Source organism: Gossypium arboreum, chromosome 9 (genome assembly GCF_025698485.1).
Source record: "Gossypium arboreum isolate Shixiya-1 chromosome 9, ASM2569848v2, whole genome shotgun sequence".
In the NCBI taxonomy this organism is placed as follows: Eukaryota; Viridiplantae; Streptophyta; class Magnoliopsida; order Malvales; family Malvaceae; genus Gossypium; species Gossypium arboreum.
Window position 1 is genome coordinate 83,156,344 of NC_069078.1, and position 17,043 is coordinate 83,173,386.

At 31.6% G+C, this 17,043-nt stretch overlaps 3 protein-coding genes across 6 annotated transcripts; 1 reads left to right on the top strand and 2 right to left on the bottom strand.

Moving 5' to 3' along the window:
- Positions 1 to 821: 821 nt before the first annotated feature.
- On the bottom strand, positions 822 to 4,328 carry LOC108456151 (glucan endo-1,3-beta-glucosidase). The gene is made up of 4 exons (XM_017754749.2): positions 4,041 to 4,328; positions 2,956 to 3,929; positions 1,227 to 1,545; positions 822 to 1,092 (listed from the first exon to the last, which is right to left on the bottom strand). The coding sequence occupies exons 1-4, from the start codon at positions 4,252 to 4,254 to the stop codon at positions 1,070 to 1,072; spliced, it is 1,530 nt and encodes a 509-aa protein (XP_017610238.2). The 5' UTR covers positions 4,255 to 4,328; the 3' UTR covers positions 822 to 1,069.
- A 2,027-nt stretch (positions 4,329 to 6,355) lies between these two features.
- On the bottom strand, positions 6,356 to 8,227 carry LOC108454814 (thylakoid lumenal 17.4 kDa protein, chloroplastic). Of its 2 annotated transcripts, none has more exons than XM_017753395.2 (4): positions 7,982 to 8,227; positions 7,583 to 7,701; positions 7,035 to 7,281; positions 6,356 to 6,743 (listed from the first exon to the last, which is right to left on the bottom strand). In XM_017753395.2, exons 1-4 carry the CDS (start codon positions 8,142 to 8,144, stop codon positions 6,520 to 6,522), a joined length of 753 nt encoding a protein of 250 aa, XP_017608884.1. In that variant the 5' UTR covers positions 8,145 to 8,227; the 3' UTR covers positions 6,356 to 6,519. The 2 variants fall into 2 exon arrangements, with proteins under 2 accessions (XP_017608884.1, XP_052875158.1); XM_053019198.1 differs by having other exon boundaries at positions 7,583 to 7,704; positions 7,982 to 8,199.
- Positions 8,228 to 11,765: 3,538 nt separating this feature from the next.
- Positions 11,766 to 16,997, top strand: LOC108457451 (uncharacterized). Of its 3 annotated transcripts, XM_017756524.2 has the most exons (8): positions 11,766 to 12,240; positions 12,322 to 12,450; positions 13,043 to 13,166; positions 14,332 to 14,759; positions 14,934 to 15,010; positions 15,157 to 15,292; positions 15,448 to 15,651; positions 16,738 to 16,997. In XM_017756524.2, exons 1-8 carry the CDS (start codon positions 11,875 to 11,877, stop codon positions 16,795 to 16,797), a joined length of 1,524 nt encoding a protein of 507 aa, XP_017612013.1. In that variant the 5' UTR covers positions 11,766 to 11,874; the 3' UTR covers positions 16,798 to 16,997. The 3 variants fall into 3 exon arrangements, 2 of the variants coding, with proteins under 2 accessions (XP_017612013.1, XP_017612014.1); XR_008270856.1 differs by lacking the exon at positions 16,738 to 16,997 and having other exon boundaries at positions 15,157 to 15,382; positions 15,448 to 15,513; XM_017756525.2 differs by lacking the exon at positions 16,738 to 16,997 and having other exon boundaries at positions 11,775 to 12,240; positions 14,934 to 15,038; positions 15,448 to 15,513.
- The last annotated feature ends 46 nt before the right edge of the window (positions 16,998 to 17,043 follow it).

Consider the following 17,043-nt stretch of genomic DNA (forward strand, 5'->3'; position numbering starts at 1 on the left):
AGGTGTAAACCCTTACGTGCCTCAAACAAAGATGACATTATGAAAATTCGCTAGTTTATTATGGTTCAAGTTTCACTAAGCTCGCATGGTTAGAGATTCGTCCGGTGTAGATACCTTAACTCATGGTTTATCCATTGATAACACGTGAAAGAGACATAATAAACATTAAAAAAATTAAATTATTATTATTTTTTATAATAGAGGTAGAAGGGAGTTACTAAAAGTTTAATCTAAATTCTCATACCACGTCATAAATACACTTAAGTTATTAGCAAAAATCAAATTAATTGACTCGTTTCAATAATATTTTGGCACCATTCCAATCATTTTATATAATTTAAATTTTAACAAAATAATCTTATTTATTATAATTGTCTTGTAACGTTTTAAACATATTTAATGTTTTTATCATAGTAATTGAAAATATTGTTTTATTTAATATATATTTAATAATTAAAATATTTAAAAAATTGAAATACTTTATGCAGCAAATAATTAAACGAATTTCAATTTAGTGAAACTTAATATACATGAATAAAATATAAAATGCAACCATCATATTAAACAAGTATAAATCATATAAAATTATTTCAAAAGTAATTCTCTATTAAACTATGTTAGAGTTCGAATGGCACAAAAATATACTATAAAACATAATATTTCAGATTGAAGCATACGGAATTAACACAGAGACACATATATGTATATCTTTGAGCTTGTAAGAAAAAATCGTATAAATCTGGAATGTAATTAATAATTAAGCATAAATACCATCACGAATGAAGATGTGATCATGCATGCCACTTTGTGTTGGACAACGATTAGGAGAAATGGAGGTTTGGGCTCTAGAAAGTAAAACCCAAAATATATTTTATATTCATAAAGATTAATCCCCTATGTTTCTTTCACGTGACGATGCATGCACCCACATGCCTATAATACATACCAGACCACTCCTCCTGTTTTTGTTTCCTTGTCCGAAACTACAGAAACTAAAAATGAAACAAAATTGAAAACTGAATCATTCAGAGTTCCATGTCTTGATCCGTTGGATTTGCAGCACAAAGTGTCAGTACTGGCATTTTCCATAGCCTGCAAAAAGGAGGGGAAAAAAACCCACCGAAAAGGATCAAAAGAACGTTTCACAAAACTGATTAATGTTCACGTTTATTTATGATTAACAACTAGAGTTAAAATTGCAAAATAATGATTGCGGGTTAAATTACTCGGATCAACGTTGGTGATGGCTCCGGTTTGGTCGAAATCGCAATCGGAGTCGTTGTTTCCGGTGGATTGATAGTAAAGATTCATGGCGAAAGCGGCATGGGCTCGAACAGTGTTAGGGAGGAAGCAAGCACCATGTTGTTGAATGGGTCCACAGTCCAAACCCAAGCCGCAAACATAATCAATGTTCCTTTGCAAAGCGTTGTCATCGGCGCCTGTTTTGGGAAGACACCATTGTTTCCTCTTAGACGATCTTGGCGTCGGATTTGAAGGTGCGACCCTCGGCACTGGGGTTGGGTTGTTTGGAATCGATGATCTAGCCTGTCAATCCCAACCACATGACATCAACAGATCAAATTCATTAATCATTATTATAACCAATCCATGTTATCTTAACTAAAGTATGGCACCCACTAAACTTTATGTAAAAAAAAATTATAAAGAAAAAATATATAGTTGAGTTTTGTTGAAATATTATAATAGCGAAAAAAAAAATGACTAAATTGTTATAAATTGAGGAGGTTAGTGATCGAATTATCGATCAAAATGTAAATTTAAATAAATATAACAGATTGTTTTTTACAGTTTACCTGTATTATTATGCCAAATGCTTATCCAAAATTTAAAAGAGTTTAAATAAAAATATTATACTTAAAAAAACAAGCTTAGGTTAAATAATTAGGTATGTATAAAATATCATTTTAGTTTGACTTCAATATTTAAAACTCAAGCTTGATTTGACTCAATCATTTTTGCTTTATAATATATCAATTTTTGTTGAGGAGGAATCGACTCTCTTATTAGAAGAAGTATTTGAAGTGTCGTCCTCTGAGCAGCCAACCGAGACCTAAAACAATAGAGGCACTGTGCTCGGGGTGTCTGTACTCAATTTTAATCTTAGGGTCAAAGGCGAAATTAGGGGGGCTAGCAAGGTCACCGACGCCTTAAAATGGAAAAAAAATCATTTAAACCCTTTAAAAAATTTAAAAATTTAAATCAGTAAAGATAAAATGCACTTTGGCCCCTTTAAAAAAGATAAATTTTTTATTCAATCATTTAGAAATTATAAAAATAGAGGCTATTAAAATGATGAAATTACATTTTTACTATCTTAAAAATTATAATTTAATTTCGGCCCTTTTAAAAAAAATTTCTAGCTTCACCTCTCCCCAAGGTTTTGTCTCTCAACCTCGAGAAAAACCCAAAAGAGTTCATAAAATTTATCGAGAGCGCCTAGGGTCCACCCAAAATATGTTTTATCATTTTGGCTTTGGCAGGGATAGAGCCCAAGCCCTTTCTGTATATATTATGTAATTTATATAATACGAAATTAAATATATATTATAATGTAATTATTAAAAATTAAATTTATATTTAGAAATTTAATAAAACAGATGTGATGATAGTTAAAGATATATATAATTAAATATTAAATAAAATAATTTATTTAAAAATATGGGTAAATTAATTATCATTATATACTTTAGAAATACGCATAGTTTTTGGACCAAATTTAATATCTAAACTAAGCTTGAACAATTATAGGTAATACTAATATCATGAATTTGTTCTGACTTACCTTTAAACACCATAAATTCAAGTTAACTAAATAGAAACAAATCATTTTTAAGGGAAAGAAAATTGAGTATAACAATATTGATATTGAAGCATACCAATATGGGTATATTGATATGTAACGTTGAAATTCAAAAGGTGGGTTGTAGAAGTTACCGTGGGCCTTAAGATCCCAATATCGTAAACCGGGGTCATGTCTGGTTGGAAGAGACCGAAGTTCCTCTCGGATGTCGGGCCAGGCTTAAGATCTTCATTGAAAAGCGCAAAAATGTAGGTCTCGAAAGTCCGGTTCGGCATTAATGGTGTGCCGGCACCCGACGATACGTGCCGCTTCAGATTACCATTGTATTCGCTTGCAACATTTGCATCAACGCCAACTTGGGGCGAATCCCCCATCGATGGCCAACCCGTTTCGGCTATCACAATCTCCAGATCATCAAATCCCAGGACTTTCATGGCCGAAAACACCGCATCTAATTGAGCATCCAACATGTTCGTATAAAGCAACCCCGTGTTTTCGTCCAACACTCCGGCATTTGGCCTAAACAGTGCGTAATCAAGCGTATCGGGCGAGCAACCGAAAAACGGATACGGGTTTATCATAAATGGTGATTTTGTAGCTCTAAGGAAGCTAAGCAATGGCTTCAACACATGAATGTCGTAGCCCAGTCGAAACTTTCCGGACGACGGTGGGCTTGAATTCGAGAGAACGCCTAAAGAATGAGGCGTCGAGACTTGGATTCTCCGGTCTAATGAAGCCGCCACAAGGGCAGTGTGGAGGGTTTGCATCGCCGGAACAAGGTTTCCGATGAGCATTTTGTCCGCCGTCGTTATCACTTCATTGCCGACTAAAATACGAACTATATTAGTGGCTGGTGTATAAGGTTGAACATTATCTTCCACCCATTGTCGAGCAAAATTCAGCTTTGTAAGTCGAGGAATTTGATCATTTGGAACAGTGACCGTTACAGCAATGCCGGTGTGAGCAAATGCTTTAAGGATATCAGGGTTGGCGTCGTAGAGCTTAACGCGGTTGATAACGGTGGACTCCAAAAGGAAATGCGCCACTTGCGGTGGTGGGGGAAGATTGTTCGCGACGGTGCCATAGTTCACGCCAATGGACCCAACTCCTAGATAAGGAGAAAAAAAAAAAAAAGCAACAATTACCTAACAGGCTTACACATATATATAATAACACAAAATCTTTGAAAATGGATGAAAATGATATAACTTTTTGGTACCTGGAACGAGCGTTGATACAAGAAAAAGCGAAATTACAGCGACCAATATTGAAGAAGACAATGGGATGAATTGTTTCGCCATGGCTAGCTTTTGGTGGGTTAGAGAAGATGGTGATCGTTGGTGCAATGGGGGAACAAGACCAACATGGCTGAAGAAAAGAAGTTTTAGATGCTTTACTTTGTGATTGGGGTTTGGAAGTGCGACATGAAGCATGTTGGCAATTAAACTTTATCGTTTGTGCTTGCTTTAAGATCTAACTTTGGATCCTACGATCTTACGTTACTAACTACTCAGATTTTTCTATTTTTTATAGCATAAATATAATTAAGGATCATGTAGAAGTGAAATTCTCTCATTGGGGACAAGTAGATAAATTAAGGATCAGATCTTACTTTAATTCATGATGGTAAGGAATAATCTTTTCTTCCATCCTGGAGAAGGTATTGTTAAAAGATAAATTAATGTTGAGTTCCTTATTTAAGCTTAAAATGGAAGGTGCTGGTTTCATATTCATGCTGGCTACAGCATAAAGAATATCATACAGCTTCAAATAGCCATTGAGAATCCAATTAGTTTTCGCACAGTTTTCAATATATGTAGCTTTTGCTATTTAGTCATCCTTAAAATTTATTTGAGATTTGAAATACCTCTAATAAGATTAAAACTAGATAGTAGTGAAACTAGGTGTTCTAGTGATGGAATTAGATGTTATAATAACGACATTAAAAATTATATGTATTTTAACTAAAATGCAGCTATAGTGATGAATGAGAATGTAAAAGGATTATTGAGGAAATTAGACTAAACATATATATGATAAATTATTAAAAATATTAAAAAGTATATTTAAATTACATAATAAAATATAAATTAAAATTAGATTTGTGTTAAAATTATAATTAAAAATGAAAATTATATTAATATTAAAACTAAATTGTTTTTATACTATATTTTATATTAAATAATGAAATTTAAATTTAAATTATATTTTTCTTAAATTTATTGAAAATATAATTATAGTAAAAATATAAAAATTTGTAAAACTTAAAAATATGAAAAATTAATATTTTATTTATTATTTTATTAAACGTGCTTTGAAAAAAATAATTCAACTATTGTTAAATAATTTTAAAACTATTTTTTAAAATAGTAAAATAAAAATATATAAAATGCATAAATTAAAAATATCAAAATATAGAAATGAATATAAATATAAGCTTAATAAAATTTTAAGCTTTTAAATAATCTTAAGTTAAAAATTTAATGTGTAATAACAAATGTTGTATAAAATTGAAGGATTGGTACTACAAAATTACCATGTTAAAATATTTGAATAAAGAACTTAATCAAAATAAATATAAAATTAGAACTAAATAAGAAAATAAACATTAATTGCCTATAAAATCAAATGGACAAAATTGCATGACAAAGTAACTTGAAAGCATTTATTATAGAATTAGCCCCAAATATACATTCTACACGATACATAAAAAAACAAACCCTAAATCTAACACTTTCATTTTTTATTTTTACAATTTTAGTTGCTCTCAATCCTTTTTCCCACAAATTTTTCTCAATTTCTTTCTTCTTTTCTTCTCCCCTACTAAACATGAAAAACAAATTCATCTTTTTTTATTATTATTTTATTTAAGAGTATTGCATGTAATAGGGAGAAACTTCTTATTTGACCAAGGCCCCCTTTAGATGAGTGGTAACTATGTTGCGATAAAATTTTTTATCTTTTACCTCACAATTATAGTAATTAATCTAAACTTCACTGTTGTTTTTAATATTACCAAAAGTTAACACACCGCCTATCCAAAGGGAGCCTAAGCAGATAACACCAGTAATGCCTTAATAGAAGAAATGGTTTCTTGTTTATTTTAGATGGCTTTTAATCCCTTTTCTCAAAATTTCCTAAGATGCAAGTATAAATTGCTATATTTGTTATAGTTTATATAGGTATAAATTTTAAATTTATAAATGAATTTTAATTTAATGTGTAATTTGATATATAAACTTTGATTCAATACAATTAAATTTTTTATAACTTTTATTGATATATATTTTTAAATATAGTTTTGAATTTTTAAATTTAAAATTTAATTAATTACTGATATGATATCTACTTGCATGTCACATCAACAAAAGTAAAATTTTATATTAATTTTGAGATTTTACCAAATAATGCAAGTTTGGGAGTAAAAATGAAAAATTATATAGAAATTTTCTTTTAAATAGTCATTATGCCTTTAAATAATAAAGCAAACTTTCAAATCAGACATCAGCCTGAGCGCCGATTGACCCAAATTCCTTTCCACAAATTTTCGATCTGTTTCATTTGCAGCCCAAAGCAGATAAAAGACGCAGCGAAACCAGAAATAACTGTTTTCCAGTACCATTTTTAATCTCAACATGAAAATTAGAAAAGAAAAAAAAAAAGTAAGAACATGGAATATATATGGGTATATAAATCAGTCATCGGCAACCCAACTCAACTCTTCCTTCAGCACTGATGCTTGTGTTGGTACAAAGCTTCTGAAGATCAATGTAACCGATGATGGTATCTTCGAAAACTGCATCTTCAAGCTGCGCATTGTCGAATGTTGAACCAGATAACACTGTGTTCTTGAATATAGCTCCTTGCAGATTCGCTTTTCCGAAATTAACTCGATCTAAAACCGCATTCGAGAAGTCTGTACCTGTGTTCGATATATTTTGAATCATTTCCCATTTTTATGCTAAACTTATTCACCATGATTTCCAGTACTCCAACTTGGATGTGTGTTGAATACACACATGTACTCGGTACGTGTATGCTTAATTTTTTCTAAATGTTTTCATGTATTTTGAGGATCATACTCATATATCTGTATCTAAATATATACGAGTAATTGTGCCAAGTTTTTCAAATAGATAATTTGCACAAAATTATAATTGTCTTACGATAAGATGTATGATTGCGGAAAATGCAAAACATAAAGAAGATTTACCTTTGAAGCTAGCTCCAACAGCATAAGCCTTTGACATCACAGCTTCAGACATGTCTGCACCATCAAACTTAGCATCCGACATAAGTGCAGCCGCAAGAGATTTCCCTTTCAGGTTCGATTTCTCGTTAGTGTAATCGCAGAAGCGTAGATCGAGCGGCTTATCGTACACACCATTTGCCTGACCTATGGTGTTACCAACGAATGCACGCTCGCATCGGTTTGGCTCCGTTGACAACGGAGGAAGCCTCTGCATGACAATGCTTTAGTAATTAGACATTTTTAGTAGCCTTTTGACAGTGCTAGTTTGAATCGTCAGATTGATATGGGAACATTTATTCCCCAATCCCCATAGTCATCCTTACCCGAGCAAGCCAGTTACTAAATGACCTAAGGCAACTTGGATAGACAGTTTGATTGAATTAACTAGGCTAATTTACGTAACAATTCCATTATTTCTTCTTTCAGGCTAAGATACAAACAGCTACCCTGCAACAATTTATGTGTTCCTGGCAATTCTTAACCCAGAAGGAGTGGTGAAGGTTTTCAACCTGATTGGCAGCAATTACAGGCGAGGCAGTGGCAACGGTGCATACAGCAAGAAGGCCACAAGCTACAGTCCTCAGTTCCTTAAAGGGAGATTCCTCGGATTTGGGAACACGTTTGCTAGCTGCTTCCATGGAAGAAAACATATCAGCCTTAGTAATTGAAGAGAAAACACAAAGCTAAACATGGCTTCCCCCATTAAAGTTCCAGACAATAACTCAACAACATAAACCCCAAAACATGACTTGAACTGAAGACATCACCGACAATTGAGATTTACCCACATAATGCGAATTACTTTCAAGCTCGAATCCATATTCCAAACATTCAAAAAGATGAAAAAAGGAAAAAGAATTTGGAAGCAGTTTAAGAAAGAAAGAAAAAAAAAGAAGCAAGGGCCATACCAGAAGAAGAACAGGTGATTCTGAGAGGTACATGGGGTTGATGAAGAGGACAACCATGGCGTTTCGTTGATAATTGTGGAGAGGATAAAGAGTTATGGGAGAGTGGAGTTAAAAGGGTCACCATTTTTGAGGGTATATATTTTTCTGTCTCTTTTATCTCCATTTTGAGAGCTTATCCATTGACGATGGTTCTAGTTGCAGCAGGTTCATACGTCTATCTTACCTGGCATGACACGTTGGATTTCGCATCCAGTAGACATTGATGTGTTTAATGACTAAATTTACTTAAAAGGGATAATGTCAGTAAATGTATTTTCAAAAATATTTAATATGATATTTATATTTTAAAAATGTTTAAGGTAGTATTTAAACTATCAATACATATTCTATAAATTGATGCTTTTACTTTAAAAATATTCAATATGATACTTAAATTATTAATATGTATTTTATTATAATACGTAATATTAATACTATTATTGAATTTATAAACCGACCAATTAAAATTAAACATTTCAATTTTTCTTTTTAAATCATTATTTCACATGCAAAATATAACATTGTGTTAAAAAACTAAATAAAGTTAAATTAAAAAATAAATAGCTAAACATATGATTAATAAAAAATAAAATTAAATATTTAATTGATGTAAATATTATAAGTTCAAAATCAACTACATCCAAAATTTTTCTTATTTTTTAAAATAAAAAATAAAAAATTTTAAATAATATAATTTATTTTAATTATCAAAAATAATAATAGCAACTCAATTCATGACTTAAAAAAAGTATAGGTATAAATAATTTTTTGTTAAAATACAGTTAAATTTTTTCAAGTTTTAATGCATCTAGTTTGATGTAATGAAAAATTTTCTACAGATCAAAATTAGAATCTTAAAAAGAAGAGTTTTCCTATTTTCAGAATATAATTTTTTATTAAAAGTTACAATTTTAATCAATAAATATAAGTTATAAAACTGATGCTTTCCAAACAAAAGCATTCATTCCATTTACTAATTATATCGTAAAAATCATTAAAAAATAGCAAAGAATGACAAAATGGTAATAAATATTTAGAGGTAAATTTGTTTCATTTTCCCTTATTGTGCCTTTGAGGCTTTGACCATCGCTTCCTCCTCAATGCTTTATGGTTATGGCTTTGAATTTCAAAGACCTCGCAGTTTGATTTCTCGCTGTAAAAAGTGACAAACAATAGGCCAATCGAAACACCAAAATTCCCAAATCAATCAAATAATCTTTTTATTTTTAAGAACAAAAAAATAATGGATAACAATCAAGGCGGGTTCTTGTCGTGGTTGGGGACCAGCGTTGCCCAAGCCTTCTTTGTATCGCTGGAACGATTCGCTTGCATAAACCTTTCAACTTCTGATGATGCTGAAGATTCAGAAGCGCATGATCGCCCTCTCATGTTTTCGAGCTTCAATTCCGTTTCATCATCTGTTATCTCTAGGGCCGTCAACAATCACGCCCCTGCCAATGATGTCGCTAATCTTCCCGTCTAAATCTTTCTTTCTCTATGTGTTTAATGATTTTTATTATGAATTTTTATATGAATTTTCTGGTGTTTTTTCTCTTTTATTTTTCGTTCTCTAAGATTGTTCAATTGCGCTTTTGTTATTAATGGGTGTCTGTTAAAACTCAAAATTATTTCATTGAATTTTATCCACTTGATGAATCTGAATCGATTTATTATTTTTGTTCTCTTGTTTGAAAATTTAACGAAGTTTTATATAAACTCCAGTGTTTTTATTTCTTCTTTCTTTTAGATAATTTGGAATTTCAATGTTATTAGTCGAGATTTCATAGTTAAGATTTCTGAATATCTTACTTCCTCCTCTGAAATTTAGAAAAAAAGAAGAAGCTCAAATCTTAAAATAAAAATGTTTTTATTATAAAAATATTTATGTCTTTTATTATTTTAAAATTAGAAAGATATTTTTAAAGAAACTACTCACATTCTTTTTAGCCATTTAACCGTCGATAGTATTTTCTTTCATATATTATTAATATTTTTTTGAAATTTTCACCCACGTATGTCTATTTCTAATATTCTTTTGTGTTGCATGTTCGTGGGTTTTTATAAAATAATATTAAATATAAATTTTAGGTTAGCCCAATAAAAATACATATTAAGTTAATTTATACAATTAATCTTTATATTTTTCGTTTTAAATAATTCAATTTTTTATTTTATGTTTTTAACTTTTTTTACCACTGCTTCTTTTTTTGTTTTCCTCTATTTTCTATCCTATACTTTTATTTTTTGTGTAATTTAATTTTTTGAGTGAGGAGAATTGTGAATTAATTTTAAAATAAACAATTTGTAGTGTTTTCATTTAAATTAGTAAATAAATAAATTTCAATAGCTCCATCATTTCTAATACATTTAACAAAATCAATTAATTTTTATTAGAAAAGAAACTCAAAATATATTAAATAACAAAATGTGACGATATATAACTTTTCTTGTCGCCTTGGCACACATAACGTAAAGTTAATTGTCATTAGAGATTTAAAACTTGGGTAATTAAAATGAAAATACCTTAAAATTGAGTGACCAAATTATGAAAAATTTATTTTGGGTGACTAAAAGGAAAACACTTTAAAACTTAGGTAATTAAAATGAAAATACCTTAAAATTGAGTGACCAAATTATAAAAATTTTTATTTTGGATGACTAAAAAGAAAAACACTTTAAAATTTAAGTGACCAACTAGATAATGTATCCAATTTTCTTACTTAACCCAAATTTCCTTGATGATATATTGCCACAGACATGGTGAAATCACATACTATATATAAAAGATAGAGATGTTCAAGTTCACCGTAATCCAAAAAATTAAGTATTAGGCAGTAAAATTAAAAGAACAGATATGATGGCTTATTTATATACAACATCTCAAATGAGTAAGTTTTAGTGTGTGCCAAAGATTATGTTTGCCTTGATTGAAAGATAGAAGTATGAGACGCCTATTTTTCATTTTTTATATAAGTGAAGCGACAATAATATAGAAGAAATAATGGTATAATATTTGAGAAGTAAAATAATTTTGATAGGATGCGGAATAAAATTTTATGTTTGAAAGCACTAATTGATTAACCGTCACCTGAAGTTATACACACCAATAATATTAAAAAATATGTCAAAATTTTTACACGCCATACATGATTAAAAGATATAAATACCAAAAAAATCGACAATAAAGTGCATTGCATGCATCTTTCACTGATTACTGATCTCAATGGGATCAAAACATATAGCTAGGAATTATTAGTTTTTGTGTTCCTTTGTAAATAATGTACAAATCATAAAAAAAACCTTACATTTGTAATATTTTGGGTAAAATGATAAGAAATTATTCTTCAAATTTAAGTGTTTGAATTTAGGGTTTTTCTAGTTTTAATGTTTAAAGTCAGAAAAAATCTCAGCTGTGTTTTTCCATTCATGGGTACCATGATCATTATAAATTAGATTCAATATGAATATTTGAAATCAATGCTTAACTTTGACAACTATAAGAATTGAGGTTTGATTTATTTGTATTTATATGGATTTCAACATTTATAGGTGTCGAGTTAATTAAATATTAAAAAATATTTAAAAATGTAATAAAAAATTATAATTTGAGAAAAATATTTAAATAAAAACTCGCTTTAGAAAAAGAATTGCTAAATTATAGTCTACAATAAAATAATTGTAAAATTTTTGCATCACATCAGCATCACCATCTTATAATTAGCAAGATTTGAATGCTAAATAAAGCAAAGCCCAAATGTAATTTACAATGGCCCAAAAAAAGGTGAAGAAAGGCTCAGAAAAAAGTAAATCCCATTTAAATTTGCACAAATCCAACTGGAAATTTCTCTTACAATATGGATATCCACATAGTTTCGTCGATCGACTCGTCCGAGTTCACTCACCTGACTCGCACCCTGTCTAAATCTACAGTCGTCGGACTCGATGCCGAATGGAAGCCGGTTCGGTCACAACGGTCCACTTTCCCCACAGTCACCCTCCTCCAACTCGCGTGTCAAATCGGAGACGACTCTGCCGGATGGGACGAGTCGGTTGTCTTCTTGCTGGACCTCTCCTCTCTTCTCCTACCTTCGATATGGGAATGGATAAAGGACGTGCTTGTCTCACCAGATATTTTGAAATTAGGGTTTAAGTTCAAGCAAGATTTGATTTATTTGTCGTCCACTTTTCGTGCTCAAGGAGGCAATCCTGGCTTTGATAAAGTAAGTTTTTCTTTTCAAATTTGTTCAATAAAAAATTCACTGTAAAAATGTGGTAAGGCTTTGTCTAACAATGGTAAATAGGTGGAGCCCTATATGGACATCACAAACATATACAAGTTTTTGCAACATAAACAAGGGAAGAAAATATCAAAGGATACAAAGAGCTTGTCAGCAATATGTGAAGAAATTTTGGGTCTTCATCTTTCAAAGGTATGGGTTTTTAAGCAACCAAGTTTTCATTAATTTTCTATAGTTACTTTTTTGGTAATATTTGTTAGGTTGGGAATTCAGAATTCTATTGGTTTGTGTGCGTGTTTGAAAAATGCAGGATATTTCCATATTTTCTTGCTTTAATTATGATAAAATGCCACCGTAATATCTATGTTTTAGTGGGTGCTTACTAGCTCACCCCAGTATAGTTACGAGTAAATATTATCCTAGAAATGGTATCAAGAAATTTTGATGATAATAAATGAAAAGGATAATATCTGATTCGCTATATAACTCTTCAAACACGCTGGTTTTTACTTATAGAAGAATGATATATATTTTCCGTTTCAAGTCACGTAAAGAAGCAGAAAGATCAGAATGATGTAAGTTTTCTACTTAATCTTAAATGGTGGAAAAAATTTGTTTCCATTTTTTTCTTTCCCTTTTGTTGGTTAGGCTTAGAAGTCTCTCACACTCTCTCCTTCTATTGGTTAAGTTGAATTAACCACTAACTTCAGAAAGGCACTTGTCAGGTTCTGTAGTTCCTATAGGATTATGTGGCAATTTGTTAATATACTCGAATCTTTTCTAGGAACTTCAATGTAGTGATTGGTCACATCGTCCTCTTACAGAAGAGCAGATAAGATATGCAGCTACAGATGCACACTGCTTGCTTGGAATATTCAAAATCTTCCAGGCCAAGGTTATCAAAGAAGGTGAATTTGAAATGTGTAGTTTGTCATTAGTTTCCTTGTGCTAATAGGATAGGATTTCTGTCTTTTTGAAATGTTTGTTCATCTTCCCAGCTATTCAATGTTTAAGAAAGCTAGACATAGTGTTCCATCCGAGTTTAGTCTCTAAAGTATTTAGGTCAAGCCTGTGATAGCTATCTTTTAGAAAATGAGCATGTGCATATATTGATAAACTACGTAGCATTTTAGTTTGTTACCCTTTGTAACCTTTCATTACTTTATTCATATAGTTTCTGGTATTACATTATTTGCTGCTGCTGGGAATTGTTTTAATGCATTTATGGTTTCTATATTACTTTTCCACACGTCCTATTGTATAATTTGGTTTTGCAAATAGGAAGCTAAAAGATGCTATATAATCAAATTTCTGCATTTCTTGTTGGTGATGTGATGGATATTGAATCTTACCGTATGATTATGATAAGTATGCAAAACTGTAAAGCATACAGAAAGTTTTAAGATATTTTGCAGGATTGTTGTCTTAGGAGTTATGTTGTTTCATGACGGTTGGACATTTTTTCAAAAGCAGCCATAAACCCTTAACATCTCTCAGTATAACCTTTCTGGAACCTTTTTCTCCAACTATGAATTGGTCGATGAAAAGTAAAATGTCACACGGTAATAAGGGCAAGGTCTAAACAATATTTATATTTATTTTTTAATATGTTTTGTTCATTTTGTTTTAGCATTCTATCTATAGATGGTATATTCGACGCCACCATGCAAACAAAAATTGTCTCCCAATACTGCTGCTTTTGCAATAATGTTTCAATTAAGCAAATTAAAATATGTTCCTATCATGTTATAGTTTAGCCAACTTTTCTTTTCCCATTTTTTTTCCAAAGCTCTGCGCCTAACTTTCTTTCCTCTCCAGATGGATTTTTATTTGTATTTGCTACTGCCATAATGTGTATCCTGTACCTTGCATTATTAAGGTTCCACTTGCTGTTTGGACAATGTCCTTCCATTTATTGAGCTTTTCAGTGGAAAATCATGTTTTATTACTTGAATGTCTTTATGAACAAGGCATTTCTTATCATTATCACATGAGATTCTTATTTGCTTATCCAGTTTCACTGAATTATCTTATGAGTTAGGTTGAAAACATCTGGACCACCTTTTATCACAGGGCCTTTGTGTAATCATGTCAACGAACAACATCAATCTAATGTTAGTTTAGGATTGAAGGGTATTCTTGAGATGCCTGGTTGTGAGAATAAGCTTGTTGGGAGAAAATTTTGCAATGCACTGGATATCGTTCAAGCTACTGCTTCTTCTGAAGAATGTGAAAGAATAGCCAGGGGAGTCGAGGTCATAAGAAAAACCAAGCCTATGGATGAATCTCTCTGGAAGATTGTAAGAAAATATGGTGAAAAACTTTTCTTGCGGGAATCTGAAAGAAATCCAAAAGCTTCCAGAAGGAAAGGAAAAAGACGGTCTTCAGTGGTTGTTTGTGAAGAAAAGCAGCTAGAGAATTATGGTGATTGGCAAGGCCCCCCACCATGGGATATTTCCTTGGGGGGTGATGGATGCCCTAAGTTTTTGTGTGACGTGATGGTAAGCAAATTGTTTATTTGCTCAATGTAGTCTGCAATGCAATTCTCTCTTTTTCCATCAGCAATTTAGTTTTATTCTAGGAATCCTTTGAAACAACACTACCGGAGAATTTAAAGACTATGCTATTACTGTTTATACTGTTGTTGGTGGGAGTATAACATGGTACTTATTTAGGTTGAAGGCTTGGCAAAACATCTTCGTTGTGTTGGTGTAGATGCTGCAGTTCCACATTCCAGAAAACCAGAACCCAGGTTGTCCTCTCATCAAAGTTTGGAAGATGTATATTTCTGTTTATCTTTGTTTCATAATTCTGAATGTTTATATTGGTACCATTTTTTCTGAATATATATTAGCAATGAGAGCATTAACTTTTTTGTCAAACTTTATGTGCCTTTAGGGAGCTAATAGATCAAGCATACAAGGAGAAGAGGGTGCTTTTAACCCGAGATGCCAAGCTATTGAGACACCAGTATCTGATAAAGAATCAGATATATAGGGTGAATAATCTTCTGAAAAACGAACAGCTACTTGAGGTGTGTTTGCAGTCATACTTGTAAGGAGATTTGTGATCCTGCAAGTTCATATTGATATTTGGAGACCAAAAAATAAGGAGGTTTATGAAGGTGAAAATAAAAATATAATAATAAAATGTACTGTACAGGCCTAAAATATCTTAATTGTTTTGTAGGTAATTGAGGTTTTCCAATTGAAAATTAATGAGGATCAGCTGATGTCGAGGTGCACAAAATGCAATGGGAGATTTATACAAAAGCCGCTGACAGTAGAAGAGGCCATTGAAGCTGCAAAGGGCTTCCAAAAAATTCCGAACTGCTTGTTTGACAAGAATTTAGAATTTTGGCAATGCATGGACTGCAACCAACTTTATTGGGAGGTAGTTTATTTCCTCTTTTCCTTGATCCTTGAAATGAGTTTCTTTTCCAACACAGAAAACACATTATAAGGCTTGAATCTTGGATATCTATTTTAGCCACCCCAATTTAAATCACTCAAGCCACATCAAATAGCCTTGTTCTTGAGATGATTAAATCACTTAAGGATGTTATTTTCTGAATGCCCAACATTGCATCCATACACATTGGATCGGGTTATTTGAAGTTTGGACTTTCGAAGATCTAACTTGCCCCAGATTAATGCTTCAGTGACAGTTATGCCAAATCCTTCAAAGTGTCAGGTAGGTTTTAGTTTGGCAAAAATAATCTGTGGTAGATTTACCATATCGTTTGCCCTCGTTTTGGTCCCTTATTTCAAAGGGCTAGTTTGGCTGCTTGTGACCTGTTCACTGCGGCCTCTCTAGACTTAAGGCATGGTCATGTTGACTAAAAACAGTAATTGTGAGTTTAGGGTTGATCTGTTCAGTGCTAATGTGGGGAAAGGGTTATTTAGAGCTATGTTGATCAGATTTTGGTGTGAGTTTCGGATATTTGTATGTGTTTGACATGAGTATATCCATTTCTCTCTATCTTTTTTCGTATATTTTGAGGGTCATATCCCTACGTCCATATTCTAAGATTTATTAGATACGGGTGTTGAAAATGAGTACGTCAAGAAAAATAAAATGTTAGTGACAGAGATCTAGTGGATTGCTTTTGTGATGATCCCTAACAACAGATGTCCTGAGCACCATCACCATCCCAATGAAATGTCACAAAAGCAGAAGAGGTAGTCCCTTGAGATCTTTGCGGTTATTTCTCTAAGTAAATTGTCATTATCTGCATTTGTAAGAGCATCAGCTCTCTATTTTTCAATGAGAAAGCCCTCGAAGTTTCTGAAACCATGCTGTTTCTGCTTCTATGCCTTATATATCAGATAGCCTGCACTTGAACTTAGAACACTATGATCCTATGATATACATTTTGTTTCAAAACTGTTGATCTGTTGAGAAATTATGTTTTTACCGATGTATAGGTAAATCTTTTATGCGTTTAAGTTATAAACAGTTGGTTTGGTTTTATTACAGGGAACCCAGTACCACAATGCTGTTCAGAAGTTCATCAATGTCTGCAAATTGAAGGAATGATTTGGATCTTGGAAAAACAATACTATCATTTATGATATATCAGCATATATTATCAAGATTTTTATGTAATACTTGATAGTATTAGAGTAAGTACAGGATTCATTTATATTACTTAAAATTTAAGTAGTACAGGGATTCATTTATATTACTTAAAATTTAAGTAGTCTTTTTAATATCGTGTATGATTAATATTTAACAAAGTTTTGGATATGATATTTTATTATATCAAGTGAGAATGATTTTTTA